The 18,005-nt window shown below is 39.0% G+C and overlaps 1 protein-coding gene across 2 annotated transcripts in view; it reads right to left on the bottom strand.

Moving 5' to 3' along the window:
• Positions 1-17,970, bottom strand: part of Mcad (Medium-chain acyl-CoA dehydrogenase) — a 40,895-nt gene extending 22,925 nt beyond the window's left edge. The window contains exons 1-2 of one of the 2 annotated variants that reach the window (XM_071589845.1): positions 17,733-17,970; positions 17,336-17,429 (exon numbers count right to left, since the gene is read on the bottom strand). In XM_071589845.1, coding sequence (XP_071445946.1) covers positions 17,336-17,429; positions 17,733-17,747 — 109 coding nt within the window. In that variant the 5' untranslated portion in view covers positions 17,748-17,970. The remainder of the gene's footprint in view (positions 1-17,335; positions 17,430-17,732) is intronic. The other variant, XM_071589844.1, reaches the window with a different exon arrangement.
• Between the last annotated feature and the right edge of the window lie 35 nt (positions 17,971-18,005).

Below are 18,005 nucleotides of genomic sequence, written 5' to 3'. Positions count from 1 at the left end.
ATGAAAATTATATCAATATATTCAAGCAATTAAGTTACATCAACCGATTAAAAATGCAACTTTCATCTAGGAACGTTTTTCAATTACTCGATCTAAGAAAAGGAACATTTTAATTCTAGTCTCACATGAAAACAGAAATACCACGTAGGTTCTTCTCGAAAATACACGGAGAGACAACCATAAGGTAAAAGCAAAATGACTAATTAATGGTACTTTTCCACTAAATAAAATATACTGCGGACCAGATTTCGATGTCCTACCCCATCTCCAGGAACAGAGTAATTACAATGACGTTTCATTCACCTTTTTACTTGGAAGGAACCATGTTTGGGGAAAAGGGAAGGAGAGAGAGAGAGAGGAGCGGCTGGGAAGATGAGGGACAGGATGACGAGGAGGGGAGGGAAGAGAGTTGGTATAAGATTAAGAAACTAGCGAAAATCAAAATTAAATAAAAGGTTCACAAATGAAAAATTCTCTGGGTTCCGACAACTTATGTTCTCCGGATGTCTGGATGTTTTTACAGCCATATCTGTGCACCTTTCGACAGCAGGAATGAAGCCTGAGGCGAGCGGAAAAGGGTTTAAGTCAGCCATGCCTATGGGATCAAGGCCACATGGATGGGATTGAAAGGGGCGGGAGGAGGTTTAAGCAAGTAAAGAAAGAAATCTCAATAGCAGCCAATATTAATAGATAATTGGAATCTTAAATAAAAGAGGAAAAAAGTGGATGATATAAAAAGCATATTTTGTGACTGTTTGTCGAATTGAGGGAAAAATCGCAGTTTTGCAATACCATTACTAAGCAAAATGATTAGCAAGCTCGAATGCATTTGCGCTCATTTATTAGGTTACCGAAACTAAACACCATACGATTCAAACCAGTGGCTTACAGAGCATTGAGTATATCGGTTATTTTCCTCCTTCAAACATTACCGATTGGCACCAGGAAAAATTAGACCAAAACTGGAACGAGGAGGTCAGCTAATAGGAGGAAATTTAATTTCAACTATATCTTTATGAATGATAAACCATTATTAAATAAAAACAAAATATATATTTTAATAGGGCTACTTATATTTCTTCACTGTTTCTGGGATTATGAATGGATTTGAATAGCAATTAAAATCAATAAGATTGGTCAGCATACCTGCACCATGCCTTCCGATTTTCGATTATTGTTATCTAGGGGTCAGGAGAAGGAAATAGTGCATTGATAAAAATTCATTGAGAACCACATTTATTGAGCAGTTGCTGAGATGTCTACCTTGCCAAACAAATATTTTACTATCGGTTGCGTATTTTCGCTCAATATCGCAGTTTGCTGACAAGGGCTTGTTTTGCAAACTCACGCAAGTTGAATTGTGCAAAGCCATATCTTTAAAATAAATTAATACACGAGGAAGTTTCAAAGGTTGAGTGTATCAATCATCCAAATATTGATGAATAATTTATGGCTCTCGACATCTCTCATCTGTAAAAAAGGCATACTTGTTATTCAAATCATGCAATTACATTTCCTAAGAAAAATGACTTCACAACGACTTGTGAACTCTCTATAGAATATGCAGGTGTCACTCTCCATGCGGTCTCATCGTGGAAGCGACTTCAACATATCCACCAGATAAAATATAAAGGTAGGACCCAAGCTGCAGTAGAATTCGGATCAGCAGTGTTGGACCCCCCTTCGATACCCAGATCGGGGAGGGGGGGGAGAGGAGTAATGTCATGAAAACTGATAACAATTGTCGTTTCTGAATGATAATTAGTGACATTCAATCGCTAATGGTTATGACCTCCACCTACCTCTTTTCCTAAATCATCATAAAACACTCCCTTTCCATTGAACCCTATTCCACAGCTAAGCTGTTAAAAATAAAAAATGTACATAAAAATGGGCACTCTTCTCTTTCCACTATCATTTTCCACATCTAACTTGACCAATTTGTACCCACAAACGAGTTCCGTCTAAAATAAAGCCCACGTTCGATTCAAATATCATGCAATACCACGCTGGTCGCATAAAACATTTTTAATATGCTAATTATTCATATTTATGCAAATTTCTTATCTTCTAAAAATAAGATATCGCCAAAATAGCCTATTGTCAAAAGCCACAAACGATTTTACCGCCTTCAATGTTCAATAGGTTTAAGAAACGCCTAATGCTTACATGAATTGGAACACTGCTAATGGAATAACATGATTGCGATCAAAATGACAATAAATTTCTGCCTCAAACAATAACCAGAACGAATTCCCACGAGGCGAATCACTGCTTTTTTGGTAGGGTAGTCAATTTTACAAACACCTTCACCGTTATCACCAAGGTTCTGTCTGTCCGGGTGACCTTTTGGCCAGCTGGTCCTAATCGCAGGGCTTATCTTTCCTTGAGATACCTCACAACACCCTCCAAACAAGTTTTATCTATCTACCCAACGAACCAATCGATTGCGCGGCAACATTTATCAATAGACTCCATGAACAAATACACTGAACATACTGAAACAACGAATAAAATAAATTCCACATAACATAGTCTATGTCACAACGTCATTCCGCAACCATTATGCACCAATTGTAATTTTCACCACCGCTTTAATGCTGAGGGTGAGTTTTCAGTCCCCTATTACACATTTCTTAGTACAGTACCGTAATTTAAACGAAGAACTAACGAATAGACGGGCTTGCTAACTCGGAGGTGTTCAGGTGGCTTTTTGTTTATCATACATAAATAGTTGACTGCCACCGACATATCACACTTTCCTTGGCGAAAAACCATGCATAGCAAGTAGTGTATGCGATGTCACCTTGAATAAGCAAACAATTGCGAAACATCATCATTGGTAATGTATCTCTTAAAGGCAGGTTTTGCACTTTCCTAACAACTGATAGAGACTACATTCCGCATCAATTTCCTTTTGTTTGCCCAATATTATTTCCTTCCTCAGTTCTACACTCTTCCTACCTGCTTCCTTCTCCTTCCCCGCTTACCAAACACATTCCCATCTACTACGGCTCACATCTCGCAACCATTTAATACCCCCCTCCTATATTTTCTACCTTTTTTCGGATTTACCCAAGTAACATTTTGAAACACATAGTTGGAAACAACAAAGATAAAAACGTGAAGGAAGGATGCTATTTCTCATCGGACCCTACATCGAATGTTCAGCTAAGCATTCGAGAATTCAACGAAGAGCAGGGAAAAGCAGTCTGGTTCTTGGGAAACTGCCATGAAAGAGCAAAAAGCATCACGAAATTACAATGTAACTATGAGCTGAAATGAGGTCAAATATTCCAGGTTCCATACCACATCAGTAGGTCGGAGGATGGAAACAATATATAGAGCCTGTCAAACAGATATATTTAAGGTTAAAAATAATTATTTATTTTGCACACAAAGGTGATGTGCGTCGGGATTACACCAATTACAAGTGATATTTTTCTCTCACACGAGTTACGACCATAACATAAATGAGAGAGAGAGATACGCCAACATTAATGCATGAATCCATATTCTTCAATCCATTACCATAAATGGTGCCCTCAAAGCCTCAGGCACTTATTGTGACCAGCGGGATATTTTGTGTTTATGGCATTTAACTTCTTTGATTGATTGCGAACAAAATAGACATAAAACTTACTGTCATAGAATCGGGAGGGTGCATTGGGAGAGGTGTTATCTCAAGAAGCAGTGATAATGTTAGGATCAATAATCAAAAAGAGTATTGGCACTGTTCGACAAATTGTGCATTTTACAAGGAGAGACGAACCCTGAACATATCAGTTCCACTTCTCCGCACGCGAATTTATTGAGAAAAAATGGAATGTTAAAGAAATAATTTTGCTGTCCTGTTATGATTGAGTGTTCACAAGAATTGCACTGAAAAGTTATTTTAGAAATTAAGGTGGTACCCAAACAATGGGGTGATTTAATACATTTCATTAACAACTTTATTCCTATCACTATCCGCCTTATGTTCATCATCACTTTTGTGACATTAGGGAGCCCACTAATTAGGAGTGTTTTGGAATGTAGCTGGTAATTAATACCTAATTCTATTTACTTTTAATACGCATGCAGAAAGTAAACTTCTTTTCCTTTTACGTTAGTTCTGTATTCAGGCCCCATAATTGTTAACATACTTCACGACAGCTGAAATACTTGTGATTTTCTTTCCTCTTTGGCCCATACCTAAAGTTCTTCCTTGTCTTGGTAATCAAAATTCCGTTACCTCTCAATACCTCCCTCATGCCCATTTTATTCCTTCTTCCAATTTCCCTCAAATTTCCTCTTTTCCTCTAATACATAATATTTTTCATTTCTGCTCCTCTCTTCCCAGGGTATGCTGTCCGCCCTTCTCTACATATATCTCGTTAGCTTCAGACACATGCTAATTCAGACGCATCCTAATTCGTCGAAGACCGTTTACCAATTAACAAATATCTACAAGACTTCGCTTCGATAGTTTTTCTTTAAGGTTACGATTTCGCCTTGTTTTGAACTACACTATTCGGTTTAGTAATATTTTACGAAAAACTGATTATTTATTGCGGGATGTTTTGATAAATTCCGTTTTCTATGTCAACCTTGAATACGCAGTAGGAACCGAATTAAGACGACGAAATATATGGAAATGTTTCTTACCTCACTCCAGAATTTCAAGAATTGGAGAGGAAATCAACCGGCGTATCAATGGAAAGGACCATTTCGGCAGCCAATAGAAAAAGATATCTGAGCGCACAAATGTACAGAAACCAGTCAAATCTTCTGACACTTGAAAAAGAAGTATTGCAAGGCCTGCACGCAAAGAATTGCCGATGCTGACACAAGTTTGACTCGCCTCAGCTTCTGGGTAAGAAAGCTGGATTGTTAATGGGAGGTTCACCTGCTAGATACAAGTACGTCCACTGAGGCATCCCTAGACCATCTCTAAGGGCTCTAAACAGATAAAATATATTTCATACACCTTGTGTTAGCATTACTCACTTATGTACGGATATGAAATTTCAAATCTCCGGCGAAACACAGCAAGAAGAGCCATTCTTAAGGATAGCTTTCACCCATACTTTCACCCACTATCTCCAACGTCCACACCGAGATAGCATTGAGTGAAGTTAATGCTGCAAGCAATACCTCCGAAGAGAGTACATGTGAACAAAACAATCAGTATTCTGCGTTTTGTTGACGACATATCTAATGTGGCAGAGAGTAGACGATCTGAGGAAGTCGCTCATCGATTTTGAGAAAGTAATGAAGACGATAAAGAAGAACAAGACAAAATCATGGTCTTTAGTACATGAGTAGAAGTAGCATAGAAACTAAGCCGATCAATAAAAAAACTACAAGAAATGAAATAGTTTGATTAATTTGGCATTAGAATCAGCAATGATTTCTGAATCGCAAAGGTCATAGAATATCCCTTAAGGCTTTCCACACGAAGAAAATTGCATTGATTGGGGGCAAGGCAACCCTAGAAATAATTATTACTTCATTATAACACACTACCTGGTCTTACACGCACGAATTAAATTCAAGAAATTATTTTTATTATCTTCCCCTCTGCATGTTGCCGAGATTGAGAAAATCAATGGACCATCATACGGGAAATAGGCCACGATTGCTCCTACAGCGAACTACATATTGAATAGGAATTACTCCAGCTTGGACAATGAGATGTACGCAGGTTAAGGATGCCAAATTTGCTTTTACTTGGGCAATAATTATAATTCCTCATACTATGTACTAATTTATCCAAGAAAATGCATTAGGTGTCCTTATGCTAGACTTTCTCAATGCTTAACTTTGAGGTAGAGAACGATGTGACAATTTCGCGTGGTTACTACCAATACACACGATTTGAACTATTTCACTTACGATCAAATTCTTGAGTACAGAATTCAGGAACAGAAGAACCCATTAGCACAATAAAAATATTCAGCATGCCATGTGTAAAAGATATCTCTGGTGAGTAACAGTTTTTATTTAAGCACAGTAAAATCAATGTCAATGAAGGACTGTATTGCATATTGCGGTTTCTCCGTAGTATTTCCCATGAATTCCTACTGCGATATTGCGTTCCTCATCCCCTTGTGTATAAGAGACTTCATATGGGGTTCTTCAATTTTTCTGTTAGAGTTGATGTAACGACTATCACTAGGTCAGATTGAAACTACCCGTGTCTTCTATAAACAAGCTAACAGCATTTGGAGCATAAATACTACAGTCACAGAATCCATGGTAGTGAGACATCGGCAATAACCATAGCTAAAAACGATCGGAAACATGGTAAGAGGAGAATTATAAGACCAAGTAGAAGGGTAGAATAATACAGACGAAGGATGGACGAACGAAAAAATAACAGAAGTCACAAAGACGAAACATGTAGAAATGAAGAAGATATTAGCCGATAGAAAAATTGAAATCAGGATTCAATCTTAGGATTGGTAACCAGGAATCATAATGATGGATGCTTTTCCTATTCTGGAGTACTAACGGAGTGCGCCTTGCAGAGAAGTGCCATGCATATGCCCGAGACACAGGAGCAACGCACTCAAGAGGAATGTGTCGTGGAACAGTGAATTTCCCGGAAATGGCTCTCTTCTTAAATGGAATAATTACCTGGCGTCTCCGAAGGAAAAGGGGAGGGAGGAGGTGGTTCCACCGGTGCAAAGCGAAACTTACGATGCTTTGAATACGACTCAGTGTGCCCCACCACTGTACGCCACTTTCCCAAGCAGAACTTTCACATACCACGGAACACCAAACATGATTTCTAACCTATGGATCCGCCAAGTGGGAGTGTATTACAATTCATGTTCTCAGTTGTGCTGCTACCTCCTCTTCTAACGACTGTACAATGAGTTTGGACGGACAGACGACTACGTCCATCAATTCAAATCAACAGTAATATCTATAGCCCGTCCTGATTACACTATTGGCCATCAGAATGATATGAAATAGTATGCATTTTCCTAAAAATACCAGAGTAGCAAATCCTACTTTTCAAATAAAATGTTCAGTAGTTTCAAACACCAGGTTATAATCCAAAAAGAGTTATAACGAAGGGCAATTGATTCTCCAGTTTTCTAACGGCATAAACAAAATCTCAACCAGTGAAAATGCGATGTACCTACTGCATGGCTTCCGAATGCATTGCAATTTGCCATTCAAGACTGTAATTATATTAATGATGAGAATCTCATCTGCCTCCTTATTTAATTATGACAAAATACAGAGAAGGTGCACAATTATTCGTGTAAAATGGAAATATTACTTTAAGGAGCGTCAACTATTAGGAAAATCAAGGAATTGTAATGGAGTTCATAGGTAAGAGACGCCTTGAGACTGGCCTTGAGGAAAAACGGGGTTTCTTCAAAGAAAGGAATAGAGACTGCAATTCTGTTAAAGTAACGGGCATGCTTGAAATAAAACCAGTGCAGAGCAAGCTAAAGAAACAAAGAGAAGACGTCCTACAAACGAAACAAAAATAGAACGTTGTGAAAGGTCAAAACTCCCACAATAGGCGGAAGATCGCATACTACCTTGATCAAAAAGTTCCCGGAATAACCACCGTGTGCCGCTCCCATCGTTCCGATTTGAGTTCTGTTTTTTTTGTTAAATTGGTACATCTGTTGTTGATATTCCCTTTAAATCTTAGTGTCATAACTTGACATTTGCAAAAGTTACGTAGCCAAGAGTACATCTATCTCTGTGTGTGTTGGCGATTTTTTACAATTTCAGAAATGGATTTAAATTTGCAACAACGAACTTGTATTAAATTTTGCGTAAAAAACGGATTTAGTGGCGCATGGACGTTGGAAATGTTGGAAAAGTGTTTCGGCAACGATTCTCTAAAAAAAACGGTCGTTTACCAGTGGCACGAGCGGTTCAGAAGTGGTCGTGAGTCAATCGGAGATGATGAACGCAGTGGCAGACCATCGACATCGAAAGTCGGTGAAAAAATTGATAAAGTAAAAGAAATGTTGGTCAATAACCGCAAATTAACCATCAGAGAAATAGCGGAGGACTTGAACATTGCCTATGGATCCGCCCAAGACATTGTGGTTAATGATTTGGGTTTCCGTCGTGTAGCAGCAAAGTTGGTGCCAAAAGACCTCAATTTCATGCAAAAAAGAGACCGTGTTGACGTCGCAAAAGACATGATTTGCGAGGCTGAATCCGATCCCACATTCATCAAAAGGATCATTACTGGAGACGAGACGTGGGTTTATGAGTACGACACGCAATCCAGACATCAGGCAAGTGAATGGCGTTCACCAAATGAGCCGAGACCAAAAAAACCACGTCGTTTTCAGTCAAAAAAGAAGGCAATGCTGACGGTTTTCATGGATTACAACGGTGTAGTGCATCATGAATTTTTTCCAGAAGGCCAGACAGTAAACAAGGAGTATTATTTGGGCGTTATGAGACGTTTGCGTGAAGCAATTCGCCGAAAGAGACCAGAAATGTGGGCAGAAAACTCGTGGATTTTGCACCATGATAACGCACCGTCGCACAGTGCTATCATTATTCATAATTTTTTGACGAAAAATGCAACAAATACCATCCAACAGCCACCGAATTCACCTGATTTGGCTCCCTGTGACTTCTTTCTGTTCAATCGAGTTAAAAAACCATTACGGGGAACGCGTTTTAGCAGCCGAGAGGAAGTAATGGAAAAATCGCAGGAAGCACTGATGGACATACCGAAAACCGACCGTAACTTTTGCAAATGTCAAGTTATGACACTAAGATTTAAAGGGAATATCAACAACAGATGTACCAATTTAACAAAAAAAACAGAACTCAAATCGGAACGATGGGAGCGCCACACGGTGATTATTCCGGGAACTTTTTGATCAAGGTAGTATACCGATGACTTGGCACAGCAAAGAAAACTTAATGAGTTCCTCTTTATGCAACATTATTCGGCTCCACATAACCTTAAATAAATTACTAATAGAACTGTAACTAAAAAAAGAAAAAGAACAACGCTTCGCTCGAATCTAAATTCCAACTACATCAATTTTAATTACATCTTAATGGTTCAATTTAAACCTTGAAGCCTCCAGTTTGACAATATACGGCTACAAAAGGCGAACCATTTATGCAAATAAGTTGTTGGTAAGGTCATACTCAGCACTGAAAGTAGCACTCAGAAGGTCTATTACGTAAAGCTGTTCGTTATTATTGGCTGGACTTCGTCTGCTCTCAGCTGTTGCTATGGCACTTCTCCATGTGGTATTTACCGGCATCTACTCCCATGTAGGACAAGGGTTTGTTTCACCTTATACTTGGCAAATTTAAGTCTAACTTACAGAACCATAAAATCGTTATAAATATCATATTAAATTTTAATGTCATAAAACATTTTTTTTGTCCCTTGAAAAATATTCTTGACTGCGAAAATTCCCATATTTCCCTGTTCTAGATGATGTCCAATATAAAACAATTGCCAGAGGAGAAGAGCATCAAACCAATGGGAACAACCCGGAACAGAAGTCCCGGCCGTTACAAAAGATGACCTTAGTGGGTCCAAGGTAGAGTAGCCAAGTCAAGACCGGAACATGGCGAAGGTCATGCTGGCAGTTTTATTTACTTCAAGGAAGTGGTTAAGTAGATCTTCCTTAGCAGGCAATCGACAAAGAGTACTGTCTTACAGTTGTCCGTCACCGACCACATATAGTGCTTCGTAAACGATCGGAATATATTACTGTCAGTTCCATCACAAAACACTGTCGCCAATTCATCGCATTTCCTTCGAGTAATTTATTCGGAAAATGATTCCTGGAGGTGCAAAAGCACCCCCTGCTCTTGAGACATGGATACCCACGACTTTCAGCTATAATCTAAATCGGGTAGCAACTCGTTTTATGGATTTCTTATTCCCGATTGTTCTCCGTGAGTGTTTGGAATACGATAATATTCTTTTCGTGGATTCTCATCGCTTCACGTGCCGTTGTTATCACAGTAATCAGTGAGAAACTGTAGTTTCGGTTTTTGCCAGGACCTGCGCGTACGATAGGCCTCGGTCAACACACATCGATCCCACAATGAGATGCTTTCAAGTAATAAGGTCTCCTAATTTTTCTGCCGAACGACAAACACAGAAAGGTTGACACTTCGGAAAGTTACCAACATTATCTCCATGTAGATACGCACATTTTTCGCAACGCCTATGTTACCTACGATTCCACGGCCGCCGAGGACGCTTCTGTAAAATAGTAGATTTTCACACTTTCCCCACGACATTCTTTCGCCCTCTGGAAAAGTTTTGCCCATGGCCGAGGCTTTTTGGGTTCGTTATCACATCCATGAACTGTCACACCCACGAAAGCACATTTTTCACACCCAAAACACCATCACATATCTCACTCAATAGGCGATAAATTTCAATAGGTGCTAAACCCGCAAGTGAAGAAAAATGATGTATTTCTTGTACACAAAACGACGCCATTTACAGTAATGAAAACACGACCAACACAGCGACACCTATTGGAACCCTGCGCACGGTGCAGCCATCTATTTCTTGTCTTCATTCAGAGTGTCCACGTATTTTTAGCTCATCACATCTTATTATATATGTACGATACTCCCGGTTCAAGAAAAAATCGAATCATTATAGAACTTGAACGCCATTTGGATCGTAATGTATGTTCTCATCGAGAATTCTCGATTTCTACACCATGTTCCAGATTCATAGAGATATCAAATTATCTATTTTGCAATATAAAATAATAATAACTTATTTCATCCAAACAGGTAACGCATATAAATCAATTACCAAAAATTCACAATCACGTAATAGGCAAAAGCATACAATTATAACACTTCACAGTGTACCACAAATAATCAATTTATACAATTTAAACTTCCCAAATTTATCGTGCATGTTAGTTTAAAAACTAATGATTATACAGGTAATACCTGTATTACTTTAACAATTCTGTCGTCGATAAGAAAAATCATTCAATAAGCGTAATATCAGCGTCATCACGTCTACTCTCCATGTAGGTTCCTCCAGAAGATGGTCTCTTGAACTCCTCATCGATGAACAGAAACTAATTCCAAAGAGAAATTCACTCGATTACTGAAGCTTTTAAAATATTACCACAGAGAGTGCTATCAAAAGCCTTGAGTCTGTTCAAAGTGGAAGCAATCTATACTTGGAGCGCCCCTTTGCCCCATTCGTTCCCGAAATTTTGAAGTAAATGACATACTGAGTGGCCATCCAGCAAGTTATATGCGCGATAAATTACGAGGTATCTCAAGGCGACACAACACCTGTCCCCGAGTCATTAAAATGGCCCAAAAATGCTTACGGGGGAGACAGGATGGTCGGAATGAGTGTGGTATCTGACGGGTCTTATTTTCATCAACGGTTGGATCAAAGCCACTCGAAGAGCTCTGTAAAATCTTAGTATGCCTTCTATCTGGTCTCTAAAAACTATTAGCGGTTTATGGCGAAACTGGAATCTTGTCATGTTCTGATTTCAAATTACTGTGTCATGACCAGACGCGTACACCCCAGATATTTCTTGGAGTCTGGCTATGCGACATACCACGAGTTTGCAAAGCAACCGAGCGTTGGCGGGACATTTCGTCATCCGACCTTGATTACCATCGAAGCACCTACAACTCAGAAATCTACTGCAATCAGGGACGTAGGAATTATTTATACACCACAACGTTTAAGAGGGGGGGGGGGAGAAAAATTGGTTTAGGCTACTAAAAGAGAAGGTTCTGGTTTCATCTTTCAAGGCAATATTTGTACTACCATTAGAACATTCACCGTGGTACAATTCGGCCACTTCTTTTAAACGTCCAAATGCTTCCCCATCACGGTGCATGTATCCTTGACTGTATTCAAATATATTTTTAACGCACCTTCGACCTTTAGGCACTGTCGAAACGACATCCGAAAGCATTATGCAAGTGGCAAGGAGAAGAGGGGACCATGATAAACGAGCAAATGACTGCGCAACATCACTCCATGAAGGAAATCTAAGCAGTCGTGAAACTCTCTGGATGAATAAAAGTTAGGGCAGATAAAAAATGTAAGTTGTACATAAATACACGTTTGTCCAATGACAGAATAGGGGCTCTAAGGTTAGCGATTTCTAAAAAAAAATTTTGAAGCGGAAATTTTAATTTGTCAGCCCCTGTTATGACTCAGGATGACGGGCAGTAGTCACAAACGCCAAGTTGAGCTGGACGTCCAAGGTGGACTGCATTAACGCAGAGCACAACCACTGGTCAAAATACCAATCGAAAAAAGTAGAGTACAGTCGACAGCCATTTACACAAAATATACTGCCAGAATATTATGGATACATCCATTTTCTTTCCAGAAAAGCTAATGGAAATATTGCAAAACAAGGTTATAGTTAATAGAGATAAAAGACTTACTCGAAACATCTAAACGAATCAGACAACGCAGGTAGGAGTAGCAATGGACATTCAGTATGAGTAATGATTGGAGGGAGACAGGATTTCCCGTCACCGCCGCTGCTTTTCAAAATACGAGGATCGTAATGTTTAGGGAGGCATGGGGGGCTTCAGCTGGTAATTCAAGCGGGCGGCGAGATGATCAAGTCAGGCTTGCATATGATCAAGCAATAACCACTGAGACAGCCAAGGGATTCCCTTTTTATTGAGTGTTTACAAGGACAGATAGAGAGGTAGGGGATGAGGATTAACAACAAAAACAATAAAGTTACGAGATTCTCGGGAAGATGAAAAGCGTCAAACATTCCAGTAGGAGGGCATAAACTGGAGCATATGTAGCAGTTTATGTATGTATTTGAGCAATATTTTGATGGAAAGGTGCATAGCATTGGGGAAATCAGGAGAAAAACTGTATTAGCCAAAGAGGCATTTGTAAAAAGAGGGAGGTTGATGAAGGGTACACCGAGTAAAGACAATATTAGAGTAGATTTTTAAATACAGTGTAATGCTTCATGAACGTGAGAACTAGTTGATCCAAATAATTTGAAAAATTTCAACTCCACATTAAAATCTTTGATACACGACCTAGGATTCGATGCTATGGAACATCTTCAGGTTCACTTGAAGATGACGAAGAAATGAAGAAAGGAATTAAGTAAGACAAAGAAAAAGGAAATCCTCCTCATATTTTTTGTCGGAAGTAAATAGTCTTTAGGAACCAGGCAAAACCTGCCTTTAAATAGGTAGTACACACCTTGAATGAACCGTCATTCCACCTTATTTTATTCGGGTTATGTCATCAGCAAAAGCCTTGTTTATTTCGCCTGTAATATATTATCATGGAATAAACCACCCCTTATGTCTATCAAGTCTACTAACTAGAAGCAACGGAGTCAAGAGGAATCTAACGTTAATTTCTCCTTGGGAAATGTAATGTTTCGAAATAGCTCAACAAACCGGATTACCCTGGAAAAATGTTGCAGCCGCCCCTGAATGGAAACAGCATCGTAGGCCATGAACGTATCGTTTATGTGGCCCGTCCAATAAGCCATTAGCAAAAAATAGAAAAACAAATTATTTTGAATAGATATTTTTATTTTTCAGCATAATCTCCTCTTAAAGGTCCATACCAGCATTTCTCCCAACTTTTTTAAACCATCCAAAAGGTATGATTTCGTGAGGTCCTAAAAATAAGTGTGTTGGCGATTGCCTCCTTGTTCGACATGTATCGTTTTCCGCAGAGCCATTTTTTCGAGTTAGCAAATAAAAAAAATGCCACCGGGGGGAAATTAGGTGATTTCGGTAGATTTTTTAACAAGTCATTGGAACATTCATTTCATAATTTTCGTCATCGAAACTGCGCAGGTGTTCCTTATCACGTAGGAAGATGTTTTTTTTTCTTCTCCAAGTGAGAGATTTTTTCCTTGACTTCTTCAGTCAGCCGGTGCAGCAACGACGCCAACTCTCCATTTACCGTTTTTTAGTAATTGACGTAATTAACCTTTTTATAAAGTAATTGACGTAGATGATTCCACGGGCATGCCAAAATAACCGCGGCCGTCACCTTGTCGGCCGATTTCACAGCCTTCGCAGCCGGATCGCCTTCAGAAACCCAGTTTCGATTGTTCCTTGTCTCTAGAGTGTAGAAGTGGTTCCATGTTTCGTCCACAGTTTTGAATCAACGCAGAATCTCGTTAGGATTGTGACGGAAAAGGGCCAAACCAGCTTCGGAATAGACCACACGATTGCGTTCATTCTCCACTGCGAGCCAACGCGGCACCTATCTAGCCGAATTTTTTTCACACCCAATCTTTCATGCACAATTGAAAACGCTGTATGTACCTTGTGCTTTGCCTGTGGCCTCCACTATTTCGCGAACTTTGATTTGTCTACCACTTAACACCATATCGTGGATTTAGTCAATCGCAGAGGTAGTGACTTCCGCGTGACGTCCCGAAAGATGTTTATCATTTTTGGATGCCTGGCCACATTTACCGAGAACTTAATCCAACTCGGCGTTGATCTTTTTCGATGTCAAGCCTTTAAAATTAAGTGTTTAATCGCCGCACAAAACATTTTTTTTCATTTTTCTAAATTAAAAAAAGTTTGTTGCTTCAATCAACTATAAAAATGAACCCACCAGATGGAAGTGGCTGAAACTTAACCAGTATTCTAGGGAGAGAAAGAGAGGCCGACGAAAAGCTAAACTTTTTCTGATACTATGAGCGCCTTCTCTTGAATTTTCTAAGGGATCATTGTACGAACTTGTGCGAACGAACGTGTACGAAAAATGTATCTTCATAACGTTTACAAAGCACGGTCAAAGATAACTCTTTCTTGTAATCCATTATGAATGCCCTTCAGTTAATGTCTGTACTAGTATGAACTTAGATAATTCACTGGAAAACAGATGCTAACCGCGTAAGTGTTCGGGTCAATTATTGCTAAATGATTTGTATACAATACGGATCCGCACCATTTTCCACCAGTTCTTTGAAATGGAACTTCGAATATCAACCGACGTGACATGATAAAAGGTGAAACCAATTTCAAAACGTCACCTTTTCTAGAATACGATTAATATGGGTTTCCTCAGGACCAGGATACGATTTGGTCATATTTCTCCTTTCTTTGAAATAAAGATACGCACCGCTTCTCTTTCATATCAACATAAATTGCAATAAGGGTTTCTGTGATCCGGAGTTCGCATATGATTTAAAAATTATTCATAGTTACATATAAAAATCCGAGTTTTTAGCTGAATTGTTATATACACATTTACTCTCTCGACACTGCATATCTGTATGGGACCCTCGAAAACCGATATTTATATTTCGAGTAATATATCTGCTCCCGCCGTAGCATATAAACAAAGGTAAGAGCGTGGATAAAATGGACACAGAAATAAGGCAATTTCATAGTGAACATCATTGATTAATTTGGCAATATGCATTTGTTTCAATATATATTTAGATTGCATCTTCATATTGTGTAATGCATATTAATATTATGCATTTTAACGATATGGCCCAATGTCAATATCGCAATGCATAAAGAGCATATTAGGAAATATATTTTTTCACACATTCAAGTCATATTTTATATTTGGCAGGGTCATTTTTACAAATACATTATATATGCAATCATAACACATTTCAAGGTTCTTCTAAAGCTGTTATTTGAACGAGGGAACCTCCGGCTAAAGCATTGGTTTGAAATAATAGCACTGCACGTCACGGAAAAGCTCGTCCATTTCTCTGATTTTTCTTATGCACTAAATTATTATATTACGAATACTTGGTCAAGTAAACTTTGCGCTCACACTTCGGTTGGTGCGCCAAAAATACAGAACTCGCAACCAATTTCATGACGAGCAGGTCTTCTGTAAAATTATCATCACCCCAAAAACCATTGATTTAAATAAAAATTGATGAAATACCAATGCCCCAGTTGGCTAATAAAAGAAGTGGCAGGAGTCGTCACCATCATGGTCCTACATCATCAGCGACGTCATAGGGCTAAAAACAATTTCGGGGGTAGGCTTTTCAGTTAAGCCTTTAACGCTGGTGAAGCAAATGATTAAAGAACAAATGGGCTTCCAGGATACCGAAAGGAGACAAACGACCACTGGAGCAGAGGATTGGCGAGGTTGGCAACAATTTAGAGAGAATGGAAAATGCCGAAGGAGTTACAGATATGAATGACTAGGTAAAACGATGGCCATTGGATGGAAAAGGAGGAGACACGACAGGTTTACGAGCAATCAGAGCCGGCCACTTAAAATAATTGCCAAAATGTATGGCCTATAATCACCAATAAGTTGAATTGCACAAGTTTCACCCACTCGGTTTCAACAAACTAACGAAAGCAATAACGAAAAAGATATGATAAACTATTATTACTGCAAGAGCCCACAAGTCAGTTACGTAGGACTTTCCTTAAATTTGGTACTACTTATACCACGATAACATAATAGCTTACGTTAGGATTTAAAGAGATTCCAAGTATGAACGAAGGCTTTCGTCAGGCCTCGGATCATGCCTATTTCCCAATTACCTACACATCGGTTGAAAGACCTCTTACAGCTTCACAAACCAAAACGGAAGTGAAGGTTACCTACCAGCTGCGAGCAGCCTCAGATGACCGAGTGCAAATGCACCCACCACATAACAGGACTACGCCCACACTCAAAACATGGACCTCACCGCCGAAACCGCTCAACACAAGGTGAACCCTACTAGGTCAAGTACACGTGCACTCACAAAGCTCGTTAACAAATTCTGATTGAATACAGCCGCAATTTCATTAAGTATACACATTTCGAAGCTAAAAAAAAATGCGAAGTGTTTCTTTCAAATACTTGGCACTTCTTTCAATTAGCTAAAGGTATGAAGGTTTGTTTACTGGTGTCATTGCGGTAGTGATATTAGTTAAGTCAAAAGAAAATGCATTGGGGTATTGACCTTCGCGATGATATATTAGCTGGTTGGTATGGCTTTGGTCGATATGTTAGCTGTTGTATTAGGGTGCATTTCTACAGCCACTTAATAAACGATAGAATATAATACACCCTAACATCAATATTTCGACGAACAGGAGAAATCACTATTGAAAGAAAATTTTGAAAGTTCGACCAGAAAAGAATTATATTGAAGAGCCCCTTTATCTTCAATCATAGAGAGCTTGTTGACGAGAGAGCCAACATCGAAAATTATCTTCTTTTATGCCCTAATTGACTACTATTTGATACCAGTTTAAGTAGGTTAAACGGTGCGATAAACGGCGGATACGAACAAGAGCACGCAACGCAGAGCAATATGTGAAAGTGCAATATATATATTAGAACTGATAAAATTAAGCACAACTGGGAAACTTATGCACTTACCAAAGGAGTACCCATTGGGATGTTTGGCTTCAGAAGAATTAGAGGCAGTAGTGGAAAAAGCTCTGAGACAAGGCCGTAAACTAGTACGGGCAAACTAAAACGAGATGAATAATTTTGTTAATAATACTTCATTTATTCAACAAACTTCTTTTCATAATCAGCATTAACTGGTGACTTCTAGAATAATACTATTTATATCAGTAAAGGACACCTATAAATATGTTTCAAGCCTTGCCAGCGTCGTTGAATTAAATGGCAGGCTCGTAACCGTATACTATGCAATCTCTATCATGGGAATGTACAGGTCACGAGCATCAAATTTAGCATTTCAAAAAATCCTTAATTCCTGCTTCATTTATTTAAGTATCTATTCCAAAAATATGCTTGGCGTACCTACCTGAGTTACAGACATTTTCCCTCGGGCAAGTGCGTTTTTCTGCTAGCAGTCGAGAACAGTAAGGAAAAGATCAACGGTCTCTCGGATACTTATATCTTTCTCCTCAATCTTCGGGAAGCCAACTTCTTCTTCGCCCTTATCTTTAAAATGACTACAGAGACCAAATATCGCAGTGACTTGGCACTACCTTGTGAGGCGCGGACAACTAACGACTAGTTGAAGTGAGCTGAGCAATCGGAACCGAAGAAATCGCCACAGCACTACTAGAGCTTA

The sequence above is a fragment of the Hetaerina americana genome, unplaced genomic scaffold (assembly GCF_022747635.1).
Source record: "Hetaerina americana unplaced genomic scaffold, ioHetAmer1.1.p SCAF_4, whole genome shotgun sequence".
Taxonomy (NCBI): Eukaryota; Metazoa; Arthropoda; class Insecta; order Odonata; family Calopterygidae; genus Hetaerina; species Hetaerina americana.
The sequence above is the reverse complement of the archived record's forward strand: the minus strand, read 5'-3'. Positions and strand labels throughout refer to the sequence as shown.